This window comes from Coffea arabica, chromosome 2e (genome assembly GCF_036785885.1).
Source record: "Coffea arabica cultivar ET-39 chromosome 2e, Coffea Arabica ET-39 HiFi, whole genome shotgun sequence".
NCBI classification, from domain to species: Eukaryota; Viridiplantae; Streptophyta; class Magnoliopsida; order Gentianales; family Rubiaceae; genus Coffea; species Coffea arabica.
Window position 1 is genome coordinate 37868605 of NC_092313.1, and position 17807 is coordinate 37886411.

General features: G+C 34.4%; 1 protein-coding gene across 29 annotated transcripts; it reads left to right on the forward strand.

Annotated features, from left to right (window-relative positions):
* Positions 1-3448: 3448 nt before the first annotated feature.
* Positions 3449-11189, forward strand: LOC113732495 (putative disease resistance protein RGA1). 29 transcript variants are annotated; one of them, XM_072080494.1, is made up of 8 exons: positions 3454-5731; positions 5846-5909; positions 7240-7430; positions 7523-8623; positions 8709-8925; positions 10094-10288; positions 10480-10540; positions 10721-11189. In XM_072080494.1, exon 1 carries the CDS (start codon positions 3579-3581, stop codon positions 5490-5492), a length of 1914 nt encoding a protein of 637 aa, XP_071936595.1. In that variant the 5' UTR covers positions 3454-3578; the 3' UTR covers positions 5493-5731; positions 5846-5909; positions 7240-7430; positions 7523-8623; positions 8709-8925; positions 10094-10288; positions 10480-10540; positions 10721-11189. The 29 variants fall into 29 exon arrangements, with proteins under 29 accessions (XP_071936580.1, XP_071936595.1, XP_071936588.1 ...); XM_072080487.1 differs by having other exon boundaries at positions 8807-8925; positions 9805-10288; positions 10474-10540; XM_072080491.1 differs by having other exon boundaries at positions 8807-8925; positions 10130-10288; positions 10474-10540.
* Positions 11190-17807: the final 6618 nt, after the last annotated feature.

Genomic DNA, 17807 nt, shown 5'->3' on the forward strand with positions numbered 1-17807 from the left:
TTAGTGTAATTAATAATATCAATTATATTATATATACTAATAGACATTATATAATACATATAACTAATAATATCATTATCATAAGTTTGTAACTAATTAAATTATATATTATATATATAATTATATACATATATATTTTGTATATTTATTTTTTTAAAGCGAGTGGCGGGGCGGGGGTACACTCCCCCGCCCCCCGCCCCGTTTCTAAGCGGAGGGAAAAAAATTCCCCCCATCCCCGCCCCAACCCCCTCCCCATTAGCCCCCTGCGGGGGCGGGTGCCCCCCATTGCCATTCCTAATTTTCACAAAAAAAGTATGGTAATTTTGGATTTATGTAGTTTTTACATATTGAGAATACGGTTTATAAAAACAAAAATCTTTTAGCATGAACGAGTTATGTGGTAGTTATTAAGCACCGAGAACACGAGTAGTTGTAAGTTGACATTAACGTCTCAAAATTAATTTCGAATTTAATAATGTTCAAATTCTTCATACTGCACATTTTGATCACGATAATATAAATGAAAAAAAGTCACATTCGAACTCACATAGTCACGATGAATCTGGCAATTATTCTAACACATCTGGCATTTTCCATATCTAGGGTAATACCCTATTAAGTATGTAACCAAGGAATTAAAAATAGGCCAAGTAAAAAAAATTTAACTTGCTTGGCAAATTATGTTATAATCACAAAAGATGTTTATAGCAAAAAATAATAAAAAAAAGTCTATAGTTGATGCTTTTGAGTAACTATTCACCCTTTTAAGATTGTGTTGACTATTCACTTGATTCAATTAGCATAAGTTGGGTAATGAGTGCCCAACATAAATACTCAAACCACCCAAAATATATGTGGGTTTTTATTATCCAACCCAAAATTGACCCAATATCCAACTTACCCAACCCAACCTCTCAAATTAGTGGGTGAGTTGGGTGGGTTGTTGGATTTTGGGCATAATTGCCAAGTCTAGTCTAAGTTATCAAATTACATAAACAAAGATGTTAATGGACATACCAAGTTATACATGGTCAAGGTCAGGCCCCGTAAGGATTGACTCGGACACCCCTGTGTCGACAAAAAAAAAAAAAAAAAGTTATACATGGTCAAGGTCAAATGCTTAGGTTAGGACTTGGTAAATGTATAAAATCACCTATCTTATTACTGAGGTATAACCAAACTTTCCTTTCAGTGAATTATCTGCACTGTCTTTGAAATAGTCCAATAAATGGTCAACCTGATTGCTTAGAATTTCCAATTGGTTAAGATAAGCCCCAGGTCTATTAAGAATATCATATGCTGAAGAATTCTTCTAGCATTTACGGGCAACTTAAAGCATGCAATTTCTGCAAAGACGAAAATTACGTAAAAGAAGTTAAACCTCGAGAAAGGAATAGTACAACTATAAGTGCTTCACTGATAACGTCATGAAAAATAAGTGAGCATGAGAAAAACATCAGTATTATTGTCTTTGAAAAACATGTCTCACACAAAAGAAAAAGATGAATTCACACGGCCTAGGCCCTAGGGTAGATGAGGAATTAGGAAGGTACAATTTGATTAGTGCATGCATATAAAGCTTACTATATTTTTCTTTTATCATATACTTCAGTTGTCTTCGCAATGTACTTAGTTCTTTGCAATAACTTGTACAAAAAGAAGAAAAAAGATTTCTTTGGAGTCAATCGATTAATTTCTATGTATTTGAGTTTCCCTGAGTTTCAGTTCAATAATTTGTATCCCATTTGAAAAATGTATGCAATGAATTTGGAAGGAGGAGCCAATATTGCTAATGAAGTCTAGCGACAGGGTTGTAAAGCTGAGAAGCCAACTGAAAAGAAGATTTTTGTGAAGCCTAATAGCAACCAGTTGGATCTTGAAGAATTTAAGAAAGGAAAAAACAAGCATGACCCTGATCCTCTTTGTATAGATTTTGTACATAAAAAACTCTCTTGCTTTTTTTTTTTTGGCTTTCAGTTTCTAATAGATGACTGTTATTATTTTTCTAGCAGACTTGGAGATCACATGTATTTCGAATTTGAGATAAATGAAAGTTTGAGAGCAATCCTGATTCATAGGCTTTTCAAACTACATTATCAGTTTTAATTCATGGCTTGGTTGTTTTCTACTACAAACTATGTATGTATGAATTCCTGCCATGTAATTTATAGTTTATGTCTCTCTTTCCCTGATGTTAGCTGTACATTTTATTGCTTATATATATATATGTTGTTGAAGCATAAGATTTGTAAATTGTTGATTGTTTGATATCGAACAGATATGGACCAATATCTAGCCAGCTTTGGTACATCCTCAAGAAAAAATCTGGGCATCCACGAAAACTAGTTTAGAATAAACATGCCACACGTCAGTGTGTATATGTTTGTGTGTGTGTGTGTGTTTGTTTTTTCCCTTTGAAACTGATATGCTGTCACAAGAACTAAAGTATTGAAAAAGAAAAGCAACAAAATCTTAATTCGCTAGTTGTGTTGATTTTGTCTCCTGATCTCCTTTCACCACATAAAAAAAGACAAATATTATCTATCTTTCATCAACTCTTTTTCTATCTTCTCTATTCACCTCCTTCACCTTTTTCACTTTCTCGTGGAGTTGTGAATAAAAAGGTTATAAAACACAAAGTTTTGAAAATCTGTCTCAAGTAATTATAAAAATCACGTATTTTTTTTGAAGGAAATGATTGTTTTATTAGTATATTCTAGTATGTCATATTATTTTTAATTATTATGTGAATATTATTGTTATGTTTTATTTTTAGCTGAAAAATTATAAACATATTATACGCTGTCTTTATCCCATTGAAAGTGATTCTTGGCTTCGCCACTGAATGCTAGAGACTAAAGTTCAATGTTACAAATTGATATTTCTTATGGTTGAAAATGACATTGTTTTGAAAATAGTAATTTACCCTCATTTTGTTTTGAAAATAGTAATTAACCCTTGTTTTGTTTACAATTTGCCGCCCATCAAGTATAGACCTAAATGTACTAAATAATTCTTTAGTTCAATCATTAACTTTCATCTGTAATATAGCCTATGCCAAGAAAAAGATGTTGTCTTAATAAGATTTATAAAGTCTATAGCAACCATCGGTGGAAAAAGGGGGATGGATTGAGTGGTACAGAAGGAGAAAACATCAGTGAGACGTCTCGAATTTGAAACATGTTAACTATATTTAAAAAAAGAAAGAAAGAAAGAAAGAAGGAAAAGAAAAGAAAAATCAACGATGAACTGCCTGAGCTTAGAACATGTTTATACTAAATAAAAGATTATTTTGAGAATGTAGTTAACCCTTATTTTATTTCCAATTTGCCTTTGGTAGGCTATCATCAATAGGCCTAACGTAATAATTCTTTAGTTCACTCATTTAACTATTCAAAAGCCTGGAGTACGAATATAAAATGGCTAAAAAACAAAAGTCAGTAAGACACCACCAACTCGTTGACTTTTGGTCTCAGCTACTGTACATATTTTCAACTCTTTCTCACCTTAAAAGCTGCAAATTGGGTTCCCCAATCTCAGAAATATCAAATTCTCTCTTGCTCTCAAATATAGACCTGATGGCGGATGCACTGCTTGGTTCCTCTGTACAAGTTCTAGTGGAGAAGGCAATAAACTCGGCTTCAGAACAAATTGGCCTGTTTGTTGGCTTCAAGAACGATTTGGAGAAACTGAAGTATGGGTTGACTTTGATCCAGCCTGTCCTTCATGATGCAGAGGAAAAACAGGTGACTCAAGAGTTCATGAAGCGCTGGTTGGAGAAGCTTGAAGCTGTGGCTTTCGATGCTGGTAATCTGTTGGATGACATCAACTATGAAATGATTCGACGCAGAGTTGAGATCCAAAACCAAATGAACAAGAAGGTATGCTTCTTCTTCTTCTCACTCTCCAGTCCAATTGCATTTCGTTGCAATTTAATGGCCAACAAAATTCAGCAAATCAATATGGACTTGAATAGAATCAATGAAGAAGCAATCGACTTTAGCCTCCAGTCACAGATTGGAGCTAGAGATGTTCCTGCTCTTTCTCCTCCTAGTGGAGAAGGATTTGTGAAGAACAGAGAGATTGACTCTGTTACCATTGATACGAGTTTCATTGGTAGAGGTGATGATGTCTCAGCAATAGTAACACAATTGACTGCCACGAGTAACAATGAAAGTCTCTCAGTTCTTCCTATAGTAGGAATGGGCGGGATAGGGAAGACCACCTTGGCTCGAAAAGTTTTCAATGAACTAAAAATTGACATACATTTTGATAAAACAATATGGGTTTGTGTGTCAGATGATTTCAATGTCAATAGGCTTTTCGATTTGATTCTAGAATCATGGCAAGTCCAAAAGCCTGGAGTTGAGGGTAGGGAAGCTAAGTTGAAGCAACTTAAGAAGTTATTGGATGGGAAAAAGTTTCTACTAGTCCTAGATGGTGTGTGGAATGAGAAGCCCACACTGTGGAATGAGTTTCTTGGTGCACTAAAAGGTACTAGCCCATCCATGGGGAGTTGGATTCTTCTGACTCGTAAGCAACCAGTGGCAAACATCACAAGAATTTCTTCTCCTCCTTGTGCCTTGAAACAATTATTAGATGATAAATGTTGGCTCATTCTCAGAGAAATTGCATTTGGAGCTTGGGAACTGTTGAATGAGCTGCAAGATATAGGGTTCAAGATTGCGCAAAGATGCCGAGGCTTACCATGGGCTGCATGTGTTCTTGGTGGCATGCTGCTTAACGAGGGAATAGATGAATGGCAGAACTTAGAGATTGGGCTTCAAAGTTTAGGTGGAGATGAAAATAGTGATGTTGCTAAAATTTTGAAGTTGAGCTTTGATCGCCTTCCATATCCATCTCTGAAAAAGTGTTTTGCATATTGTACAATTTTTTCCAAGGATTTTCAAATGGAAAGGAGTCAACTAATCCGACTTTGGATGGCAGAAGGATTTCTTCATTCAAATCAAAGAAACAATATGCGTATGGAGGAAGTTGGTAACATGTATTTTACGATTTTGCTGGATAGTAACTTGTTTCAAGATGCAGAAAAAGATGATTATGGGAATGTTTTGAATTGCAAAATGCATGATCTTGTGCATGATATGGTGCAATTCATTTCCAAATTTAGAACAATAAGTTTGAAAGAGTCAGCAGGAGTTGATTACCCGGAGAAGACTTTTCCCATTAGGTATCTTGCAATGGGGAGAAGTGGTGGGGAAGAAATATCATTTCTATTGAATGAGAGTTTCAGCTACACAACAACATTATTTTTATTGGAGAACAAATCAAATAATGATGGTTTGATCTCATTTTTGACTTGCTTGCGATTGCTAAATTTAACTTCATCACATGCCAAGGAGCTTCCTAAATCAATTGGCAAGTTGTCTCCTTTAAGGTACCTCGATTCGTCAAATACTCCAATAGAAACTTTGCTGGACTCTCTTTGTAAACTTTACAACCTGCAAGAGTTCGTGATTGTGAATCATTGACAAAGTTTCCAAACAATTTCAAGCATTTGGTGAATTTGAGGCACTTTGATATTTTCTCTAAGGATGAATCAAGTGATCTAATGCCTCTTGAAATCGGACAACTGCATTCTCTCCAAACATTGCCCTTTTTCCAAACAATTCTGAGTGGTCCAAGATCTCCCAAATTCCTGAAATTTACATTGATGGGCTGCAAATCAGAGGCTAATCTCCATCTGAAGTTTATTAATTGAAGCTACTCGGTAATCCTCTGTGCTACTAACACATTTTTTTCTATTAATTTTTGCTTCTTCTATCCATCGAATGATAGCAGTAATGTATTGATAAAGTTTATTAATTGCATCTCAATGGTGCAGCCTAACTTTTGCTGAATAACTGTTGCAAACCATCTTTTCTTGGTCCTCAATTTCTGCTCTCCAGGTAACCTCTCCGTTTATGTATGTATGTATTTTCATTTTCCCCAGAGCTTCCACTTTCCAGATATTCAGTTGTGGTTTACTACCATTTTTACTTCCTCCAATATTTGTATCTTCCAACATGTTCAAGAATTAACAATGTTTGAAACTTGGTTTTCCAGATAAATTTTGTGAGACCATAGCTGGAATTTATTGCAATATGGTCGCAAAACATAATTGTCCTATCTTACATGGTTATCCACAAAAAAATTTTCTGCTATCAAAATTTATGTTATATGATGAGAAAGGTAACAAGCTGCACATTATTACCAATGCAAATTTCAAAATTTTGTAGTTCTTAGTGGGTGGTGTAAACTTTCCCAATTCAGAGCCGCGAATTAGGCTAGTTTTTCAGCATATCCACCATGCATTTTTTATCAAATTCTACTTTTGCTTGAGCACTTAGTGCATATGTTATATTGATCTTGTTATCTCAATCTGTGTTTTTAATTGCATTGTCGATTGTTTTAGTTAATTGTTAATTCAGTTCTGGACTTATACTCAGTACTGAAAGTTTCAGACTGGTAAAGCCTTGCCTTTTGCTCAAACAAATTACTAGACTGAGAGAAATAATAGCGGTACTCAAAGGCAAAAGGTTTTCAGTTTCTCATTTCTTTTAGCATCTATGCACTCAGCCAAGGGTATGCATGTTGTCAGATTGTAATGACTGAACTGTCGATGAAAGTAGCAAAGTGATAATATTTAAGCTTTAAGATTGTTTTACATGAAAATGATCATGGAGAAGCTTGGCGAGTCATACAATTATAGATACTTAAGCGTGTCTTTCTAGTAAAAGATTTGTAGTTAATGAGCAATGTGATAATATTTTCAAGTCATACAATTAATGGAAAGTTTTCCATTAAGCTGAGGAATTCCACCTATTAGCTGAAACCAAGAGCTTTTTCCTCAAAGTACTGAACTTTTTTTCCCTGTCAAAGAATGCACTTCATAAAATAAGCTTAACTCACTATGCTTATGAGATTTTGAAACTTTTGATCCAATGTCATTTTTTTTGAGCAAAGCGTAGTAGTACTGGGAGATTGCTAGCCTTTTAAAGTAATGAACTTAAAAAAGGTCAATATTTCAAGTGATTAGTATAACACACTTTGGTCCTTAAATTGTTCTGAACTTAGATCGAGGCCATTGACCAGTTAATTGTTGGAGCTTTTGATTAATTGTTGTAGATCACTATTTTGCATTGTCTGACAAAGTATTTGATAATCATCATTTTTTTTGAGTCTGCTTTTATTTTTATTTCTTTTTTAATTTATGATCTTTTATTTACACGGCAACAGGTATATTTGATCAAAAGTCTTCAGCTATCATGGTTTCCTGTTAAATGGTGATGCAGATAAATGCCTCCACATTCTTTGACCTGCAAAAATGAGGGGCTGTTTGCTTGGCGAGAGCTTTCTAGCTTCAAATAGATCCATCAGGGCACTCCCAAAAGGATCTCTTTCTCCTTCTTTATACAGAGACAGTTTAGGTAGAATTCAGCATTCCTGTAATTCTTTTTCTTTTGCTCTATTCAATTATTGTGCAGCTTCTGATCTAGTGGAATCTTTTCCTATGTTGTAGGCAGTGCCAAGTTTAGTTTTAGAGTACATGATGAACCATGTGTAAACACACATGGTATAGTATAGAAAGTTGTGGGTGTAATAGATTTTCTTGAGGCTTAGAGCTCTCCAACATGCTACAATGAAGATTATTTGGGTTGTCTGCGGGGATTCTCATGCATGAGGTAGTACTCCTCTTTCTGATGAAAATTTATGATTCAGGAAAAATTTATCTGATTTTCAAGGACAATTTAAAGGAGTAATGATGTGAATTTCTGCATAATCGCATTCACAAGCATCAAGAATACTTATTCTTTTGTAAACCCATCTTCAGACCCCCACCCCCCAAAGGCACCACTTTTGTATTTGGGTTGGCTATGGGGATTCTCATGCATGAGGTAACACACCTCTTTCTGATGAAAAATTTATGATTCAGGAAAACTTTATCCAACTTCAAATACAATTTAAAGGAGGAATGATATGAAATTCTGCATAATCATCTTCACAAGCATCAGGAATACTTCTTCTTTTGAAAATCCATCTTCAGACTCTTTCCCCATTAGGCACCACCTTTTGTCTTCCTCTTGGGCAACAAATCCATCATTTTCTGACATGAATGGAACCATAATTAGCAACTCTTTCAGTTATTAGTGCCTCAAATATCAAGAAATAGTGAAGCTTGTCGGATGATTGAATAATCAAGCAGTGCCTTGAAGCAGTTGCTTGATATATTGTCCAATTAGAGCTACTTGGCATAATAGTAGGTAATTTGCTATTTGTATTTCACTGGGTATGCAGTGATTTGTAGCTGGTCCTTGATATTCTGGTTAGCAAACCAGAATATCTTAGTTGTGGAGTTCTTATTCTCTAATGAATTATTATGTGTCTGTTGAGCAATGTTATTTGGGAGGTTACATTCTTTTATGTTGTAAATTTTCAGATGCAACCCTGCTTTCTTATACAGTTTTTTGAGTGCTAGAAATCTAATGAATGGTCTGAAAACATCCTTCAAAGTTTTCTTGTATACAAAAAGCTGTTATGTGCATGAGCTGTTGGCTCAATCTGATGGGGGGCAAATTCTCTAATTCAAGGCTATTACAAGGTTGATGGAAAAGATGCCATGGTAAATACTCTGTCTTTGCTCATCTCATAAAGTTCTCCAGCCTAGCACGAGATATTGCTAATTGTGAGTTTTAGAAATGAATCAGGTTAATGGATTATGGAGAAAGTCAAAAATTTAATGTAGGAGAGGTAGAGTTCAACGCTGGGGTATACATGGAAATCTTGATTCATATCATTGAACCAGGAAGTGTTCTGAGAGGAAGGATCAACCTTGTTGGTAAGTACAGTTCATGTGGATGGCTGTCTGCTGGTGAAAGAGAGTGTCCATTTCTTGTAAGGGGAACCTGTTATGAAAAATACTTGGTGAGTTAGAAATGCTGAAATTAGAAAAATAAATAAAGATATGCATAAATAAATGAAAATGAAGAAAATGAACCACCTCAATTTATTCCTGCTTGTTACTACAAATAAAAAGGTCAATTTTGAAAATCAGCTATAAGGACGATATGTAACTTCATCATATATAATCACCACGCATACCTGATGAAATAAATGATACCCATTATCTTCATTAAGTTGTTCCGTGGGAAGAAATAGCAAGAATATGCTATTTAATTATCAAGAAACATCATTTGTCGAGATTAGTATTTGTAGTCTCTCGCAAATTCATTGTTTTCAATTATTTAGTGAATTCTTACAAAATTCAAGAATGTAAGGACTATTCCTATTGAAACAGGCTGTCTTATCATCTTAGAGGGATTTTAACAAGATTTAGAGTCCAGATACATTGTTTAGATAGTTTGATACCTAAGATATGAAGTTTTAGTATGCCCATATTGCAGGTTCAAAAGGTTTTCTAGTGTTAGTTACCTGATTTTGATCTGATGCGTGGCAGACTTGGTGCACCTAAAATAGTCAGATGCTAGGTTCCACCTAAGGAACTAAAGTCAATTTTAATAACTTGGAAATAGGTGACCTTAATTTAGCTAGTTACTTGCACTCTTATCTTTTTTTTTTCCCAACTTCTCAATGAAAAAATTTACCATTGCATTCCTTTAAGAGCTTAGTATTGATTTATCTTGTTATTCTCTAAGAACCATATTTTGCTGATTGTTTTTGTGCTGTACTTTCTTGTATTTGTTGCATTTTGGACTCAGCACGGCTTGCATAAAATTCGTAACATGAAATTCAAAATGCTGTTGACTGAGGCCTGATGGTAGGTCACTTTTTTTTGCTCACAAGACTCTTCGCACAGAAAAGGCATGGCATTTCTTGAGGAACATTTGCTATATTATCTGAAAATATGCAATGAGGATATGACTCCCAAGATTTAGGTCTTTACTTGGCCTAGTTCAAGTCATCCTCTGCAGTTGCACTAGAAAAAGTAAGCAGAGAACTTTTGTAGTTGGAGCAATCTATTTGGGCTCTTCCAAAAGGAAGACTCTTGCACTTTAATTGCACACAGAGAAGGCTAAGTTACAATTCAGCATGACTGTAATCCATTCTACATTGGTTTATTCTCATTGTGCAGCTACAAATCTGATGCCATTTCTTCCTCTGGTCATAGGCAATTCTAAGTCTAATTTGAGAGTCTACAGTCACAATGGTTGGTCCATTGGAAGTATACACGAGGCTGACAGTGATAAGATTTTCTTGAGGCCTTGAGCTCTTCAAGAACCTGCATGAAACATGATTCTGGCTGGCTACAGGGATTCTCGTAACTGAGGTACACTTCTCTATGTGTTTTTAATATTCTAATTGAAGGAAATTTATCTGATTTTCATGACTTCTGCTGATTTCTTTGTGCTTTTGATTGAGTTTCATAATTCGTAGAGTCAAAAAGATCTTCATAGACTGCCGTTTATTTTAAACTTGTATGAAATTGTTAAGCTTTCTCCCATTGTTTACAAGGTGAAGAACAGAGCTATGGATTAAGCCAATGTACATGGGAAAGCTACTGGTTGGATTTTAAGTCAAGGTATGTCCTTGCTCTCATAATCATGGATATACTTCCTGGATCTGCAGCTTCCATTTTCTGGAGTGTACTTATATTGTACATAACCTAATGATTTTCGAAATACTTAAGGCCCTGCATTTTCTGGAATGTACTTATATTGCACCTGACCTAATGATTTTCAAAATGGTTGTGGCCTTGCAGTAACAGAATTTGTTTTCATTCAAACGACAAATGCTGCTAACGAGGCTTGTCAGCCCTTTTAAGGAAACATAGCGTGGTCTTTTCAAGAGGCTTTCATCTGTTGAAGGATTCTAAGTTGGCACATCTGAAAAGCTTGAGTTGTAACCCTCCTAACAATCAATCAGAAGCCTACCAATAGGATGCGTATCTTCTCATCTAAAGGGAAGGTGCTGTAACATGAGTAGCTGCCCCAACATTGAATGGTGCAAGCATTACCGGATTCCCTACTTTGAGATTGATCACATTCTAACTGGACGCTAGGTTGTCAAAATTTGCTCGAATCCTCGGAAAATTCTTGTCTACGCCTATAATTATTTTAAGCGATGCTGCGGACCATAATTTTGTTGGATAACCATAAGATTTAAGTTTATAATTCTATTGTTTCCCAAGTTAGCCATAAGATTGAATGCATAATTCCATGTTTCTGGTATATAGTCCTGTTATTTGGAAGTTTATCTTCAGCTAACGGGGCCGTTAGTGAAAATATGCAACTTTGGAAGTGGGAAAAAATGGGTTGGGTGATGAAGTGGGAGGGATTATAAGTATGAGATCCTAGGCTCACGATCTCTCACTTACAAAATAATAATAATAATACTAACACTAATACTAATAATAATGCGGCTTTGGAAGAGTTACAAGCTAAGGGGAAAGAGAAATGGTGGGAGCAACATGCTGCTTCCAAACTTAATCATGCCCGAACATCTTCAAGCTCGTGTACCATTGCAGTGACAGGTTTTAATGCACGTTCTCCAATCATTGAACGAGAGGACATTTCTTTCAATGAGGCTCAACGGTTTGATAATGAGTTGTGTAACATTGAAGTTGATGTTCCCAACAGATGTAACATAGATGATCCCAAAGTGAAAGGACTTGGAACATGCTAATAACAGACCTGATGCTGATATGGAAACTTTGAGCTAAGACAAGCAGGAAGATGGAATTTCAAGCAGCTGTTGAGGTCAAGTACCATATACATAGATGATGATGAATATCATCATTTTTTATGTTCACGTTTGCAATGACAAGAGTTACAGAGATCAGGCATGCACTCGGTGAATAGGAAACAAAGAATGAATGCAATGCAAGAAAAGCACAGTAGCCCATATCAAGCAGTAAACCTTTGGTCAGTTGCCCGCAGAATTCTACGTCATCAATCACCATTGAACGTGACTTAGAGGTGCAGAAAATTCTGCTAACAAGTAATCCAGAGCTGGTCCTTCAAGGAGGCTTCAGACACCTCCACTTTGCTACAAACCTCATTGATGTCAACATTACTCCTTGAACAGGGTCAGGAACTGATGATTTACCAACATCACTACCTACAGTTCTCTACCATTATCACTGATGTATATATAGGACTTTGTATTCCATGTTTGTCGCTTATTTAGTATTCTGTGCAAAATGGTTTTCTTTGTCATGGACATTTCCCATCTTCATGTTACTTGTTAGCATGTCTAATGCAAGTTTACCCAACATAAGCAGCAATAAACTTGCAAATTGAGTTATAAACTGCAAATTTAACCCACGTGAGCTCAATTATGGTACAATTTTTTCTCTGCTTTTGTCAGCCAATTATATTGTTTTAACATCCATCTTGTGTACCCTCACAATAAAATCCAGGAAACTCACAACAAATCCAGGCATCCTCGTGCATCGTGTGAGGCCGTGAAACTAGAAAAAAGTAAATACACATTCTAGAGTTTAACTAATTAACTTACCCGAATAATCCTTTTTAATTTTCATCCTTGGATTCCATATCATCTCGACTGAATATTGATGATTAATTACACTCTTCAGCATCAATACAATCCAAGATACTACCATATTGCCGGAATATGCCTGCTCCAGAATTGCTAATCAATGGCTGCTATTGAATATGCAAGAAGAACTATTAACTACAATGAGAACAAGAAGAATAGCATAAAAGAAGGATAATCCAGATAACGAGAATCATCCGGAATCAAATAAAAGGGAACTTAGTAATCTTAAAAAGGTAGCACAAGTTGAACAAGCAAAGCCCGGATCATCATCCAAGATTACATGAGAAATTAAAACCTGAAAACATAACTTGAAAACAGGAATGTAGTAAAACGCCTAGAAAGATCGCAATATTTAGAAATTTATCCTTTTGCGTGGAATCTAAGTCTTCTTTTTTAGTCGAAGCGTTTTTAGTACAGATACACTCTTAAGCAAAACCACCTTTGGACGCCTAGTTTGGTTGGTGACAAATCCGGCCGTGGGATGTATACATCGTCCAAATTTTATCAGACAAGTTTAGTAATTAGTTTTTTCATCAACAAAAATACTCCAAATAAAATTGTTGAACCCAAAATTCCATATTAAATACAATTTAAATAATAATGCGAGGTTCTTATTTGCTTACTTGGTGCCGTTTCATTGATCAAAAATCAATTATTAAACACTAGTGATCAATGCACACTCAATGTGTGTGCAATCAGAAAACATAAAATATTTATCGTCATATATTTTAAATAAAATTTTTATTAGTGAAGTAAACTTTAATTTTTTAAATGCTTTTCATAAAATAATTTTATATTGACAGTTATAACGTTTAGGGATAGTTATGCTGAAAATATATACTTAAATAGTTAAAAGTAAAAATAGTCATGAGTAATTATAGGTAGTTAAAATAAAAGTAGTTTTTATAAGGGCAAAAAAAAAGTTCATAAATTGACGATAAATGTTAACCCAATGTTAACCCCAAACCCCTTCCTCAAACTTTATATATAGTATAGATGTCAAGTAGTTGGTTCGGATGGGAACAAAATTTTTTACCAAGACTCCCAATTCCAAACCGTTTAAGGTTATGTACAACTTCTCATTTGGTAATTTCTAATTTCTTTACCTAGTCAGTGTTAAGTTGGTCCTTATTAGTTTAACTATAGCTACCGCTGCATACATATTGCCATAACAATTGAGCAATTGACAAGATTAAATCGGTCCTCTTTCTTTTGCGGTTTAGGTGTCACTACGCCTTTAAAGCTTTGGTCGGATGGATTTTTTAATTTCAATCTAAGGCATTGATGTATAGCCAGTTTGAAGGATAAACTACTAATCCTATTACAATAGGCAAGGCTAAATGAGATTGGATCATTTATACCGTCTAATCCTTGATTTTTAGGATGGATACACTACAAGTCCAACTGTAAGGTTTAGCCATAGGTACATGGGATAACACGGTTCTGAAAACCAGTACAACTTGCTCAATTAGACTCAAAAAACGCTCAATGGGATAAAATGCTTTTCAGGCTAGGTAGTCAAAAGAAAACATGTTTGCAAACTCGAGTGAATTATCATTTTCATTTGGTGCTCATTTTACCCACACTGCCATACTAAATTTATTAAAAATAAAAAGTAACAATAAAAAATTTTAGGATTAGTTGCACCTATTTTTTGGTATTTTTCAAGATGGAGGCATTCTTTGAAAAAAAAAAAAATTCACTACCGAGCTTGTATAACACGTTGGCAGAGAGACACTGTTCCTCTCAAGGACGGAATCAGGGGTGCAAATGGGCATAGCTTCCAATCCCCCGGGGCCGCCTCCAAGATTCTATCCATCTAGTAAGTTTTTTTTTTATCTTTACCTAATTTACATTAGTATTCTTACCATATTCAAGTATTATTTATTAAGTACAATACAATTATGACAGCTAATTATAAAAAAAGCTAATGATAAAAGGAAATGGAATAAAGTAGAAAAGTAAAGATAAAGGAAATATCCAGTTAACTTGGCAAATTAGGAAAACTAGTATTAGTCAATGTATGTAACTGTATAGGTTATTTAACACATTAACCAACCATATTGACTCTTCTCCAATCGCCCAAACCCACATTGTAGTGTTATCAGAAGTAATTCCATTACATTCTTGGACCCAAAAAAAATAATTTCATTGTACTACACACCTTAATTATTTATTGTATAATTAAAATTACCGTTAAGAAGATAGCGGTACTATTATTATTATTATTATTATTTATTCAACATTTGAATTTTGTTTTAGTATTATTTCTATACAAGGTTTAGCATTTTAATCCCATGCCTTTCTTATGACAATTTTTTTTTTTAATTTGGGCATCATTCATAAGTTGCTATGGAGTTGTTTGTCAATATTTGTAAAACTTCCAAGTGATATAATAATTTAGTATTTTATTTCAGATTTTGTCTCTTGTCAATAAAAGTATTTGAATGCCACTTATTGTCTTGTAAGCTTTGAAGTTAGTTTAATGTACTTTACGTACAATATTTTGTATTACTTTGCGTGTAACTAACCCCCCCCCCTCCCCCGCCCCCCCAAAACTCGGGGGGAAGAGTAAAATCTTGTTCCAACCCTGGTTCCTGCCTATGCCATTAAATGAATATTTAGCCATAACCTAATGACATTTTACTCAAAAGTATCACTAGTGCACAAATTTTATTGACATTTCAGAAATTAACTGAAAATATATAGAAAAAGGTGGTTTTGCTAACGGGTACCTAATGAACACTCATTAAGAGAGGTTTCGAGTGTTTTTTTTTTAAATGTAGTTAATTTAGAAAATTATCTAAATCAAGTGATGCAATAATTGTGATTGTATGTATTCCCATAGTAAGCTAGGTATAATTTAAGTGCGTTAATGAATGCCAATTAAAAACTTAATAAAAATAACAAAAAAAGTCTTTGTGATTTATTGGGTTTTCTTCCTGAATTTATTCCGCTCTAACTAATCAAAACCTATCTATCTATATGTATTGCAAGGAGCGTTTATTATTACAAAGCTCCACACACCTCCACAATCCCAATCACTTTTTTCTAAAATTTTATATTTATTTTAATTTAGAGATATTTAGTTCCACAATTTTGCTACAATCAAACCATTTCAAATTTTTAGCTACTAGTAATGTAACTTCTCATGATTTCGAGTTGGTATGCATGTTTAGGCGACCCTTATCCTTTCACTATTTTAAATTTGCATAGCCCTTATCCACTAATCTGGAACACCGAAAATCCAAATCACATTTGCAAAACTTTAGGACTCCATTTATATTATAATCCCTACAACTCTATAATAACTAACTAATAACACAAATCATTCACAACAACTGATGAGCACTTATCATGTCTTGCCATTTTTTTCCTTAGCAAATTTTGTTCTCATTCATCATCCACCCAAACCAAAAAGAGGGATGAAAAACCAATACTACGTGTCATAGTTTGATCGTGGAAGAAATCCACCTACAAGCATCTCAACAATACCTCAATTTCAAATTTGCAAGATTGTAAATGAGAAAATAACTTACTACAAAGATTGCAAAAGGAGAAAGCAGCAGATCACAAAACGAAAGCTAGACCATAGTGATCCCATAGAAGTATTCCAAAAGATTCAACAAGTTCACCTTCATGAAAGGCAAGTCTCATGTCAAATGTGATGGATTAAATCTCAGTTATACCAATTGAAGTGTCGAAGCTATCAAATTATAATTCAAATTTTTTATTTTTCAAATATTGACATTTGTATTCAATTATTTTCTATTCAATTTTTTGAGGCTTCAAAAACAAAGGGCTGAAATTTCTGTCTATACATACTAAGGCCATGCATAAACTACAGATTTTGTTCTTCATTATTGGTACTGAGGTTCTCCCGAAAAAAAAAAAAGAAATTTTTGTTGAGATAAAACTTATTTTGTTGAACCCATAAAAAGAGCACCTATCGATTTAGCAAGCTTTTTACATTGATATATCTGTCATTAGTAACTTCAAGTTTTGTTTTATTACGCTAGGGGAAAAAGGAAAAAGGCAAAAAAAAATAAAAATATTGACAATCGTTTGGTGCAACCCATATTTGACTGGTTGGTAAAGACGGAATAATTTAATCAAACCACATTGCAGACATTCGATTAGGAAAGCGATGCTGTCAATGAGTTCAAGGGATGGAAAATGTAAACACTTAGAAATTTAGCCAACAAAAAAGTGTTTGTATGTATTTGTAGGCTTATTCATTTTTGAGATAAAATTTTATTTCACTGATTCTATTAAAAGAGCACTTATCAATTTACCAAACTTTTTACGTTGGTATATCTTTCATTAGTATCTTTGAGTTTTGGTTTATTATGTCCCGTCCCAAATCCAGTTCTCTTGGTCGGATTTGCAACGTGGCATGCCGAATCTGTAAGACCTTACTCCCACAAATACAAGGCACTATTGTGATAGCCCCACTTTCTCCGAAGGCGAACCAGAGGGGTTAGCGGACCGCTTGCCCAATTCTCGCCAGGACTCACTACAATCCATAGTAAGAATTATTTGAAATTTCTAAACTAACCAAAATAATGTTCATTACACCCCAAAATAACATTTACATGCATCCAAAAGCTATTATATAGGTTCGTGTACAAAAGATTTATCATTTGACGCCTATCTTAACTACAACCCAAAAATATATACACTACAGTCATTTCTACTAAAATAAAAACTTAAAGTCTTTCAAAACATTCCAACAGTATTCTTGAGTACTCTCAGATATGAATCCTGTTAAGGAAAACAAAACATGGGATGAGCATACGCCCAGTGAGCATTCCAAGTAAACAGGGCAAATAAGAGAATAACACAATTTAAAATGTAAACACATTTTTCCAAGTAATATAGCTTCAAGTAAATCGATACTCAACTTTAGAAATTGGTAGTGGAGCAATTAATTGAAATAGGAATCTTTCAATGTAAAATATTTGATAAACAATAACATTCATGCGTGCATTCAATCATTCATTCAAGTAAATACAAGGATGAACAATAATTTAAACATTAAAAGGATATGGGGCTCACAGGGAGCAACATTCACCTTATAACTGCCAATAAACAATTTACTATATTTTACCACCTTATAACCTCCGAACTCCCACCTTATGTCCTCCGAAAGATCAACAATCCCATCATTTAACATTCACCTTATGTCCTCCGAAAAATCAACAATCCTCTCATTTAACATTGTACTCAAGGCCTTTCGGGAAAGAGTTTGAGCTTTGCACTTAACATTGGTAAGTTATCACCCAAAG

Bases quoted from the DNA above. Each gene is read 5' to 3' on its own strand.
- LOC113732495 (XM_072080479.1), top strand. From the start codon at position 3,579: ATGGCGGATGCACTGCTTGGTTCCTCTGTACAAGTTCTAGTGGAGAAG.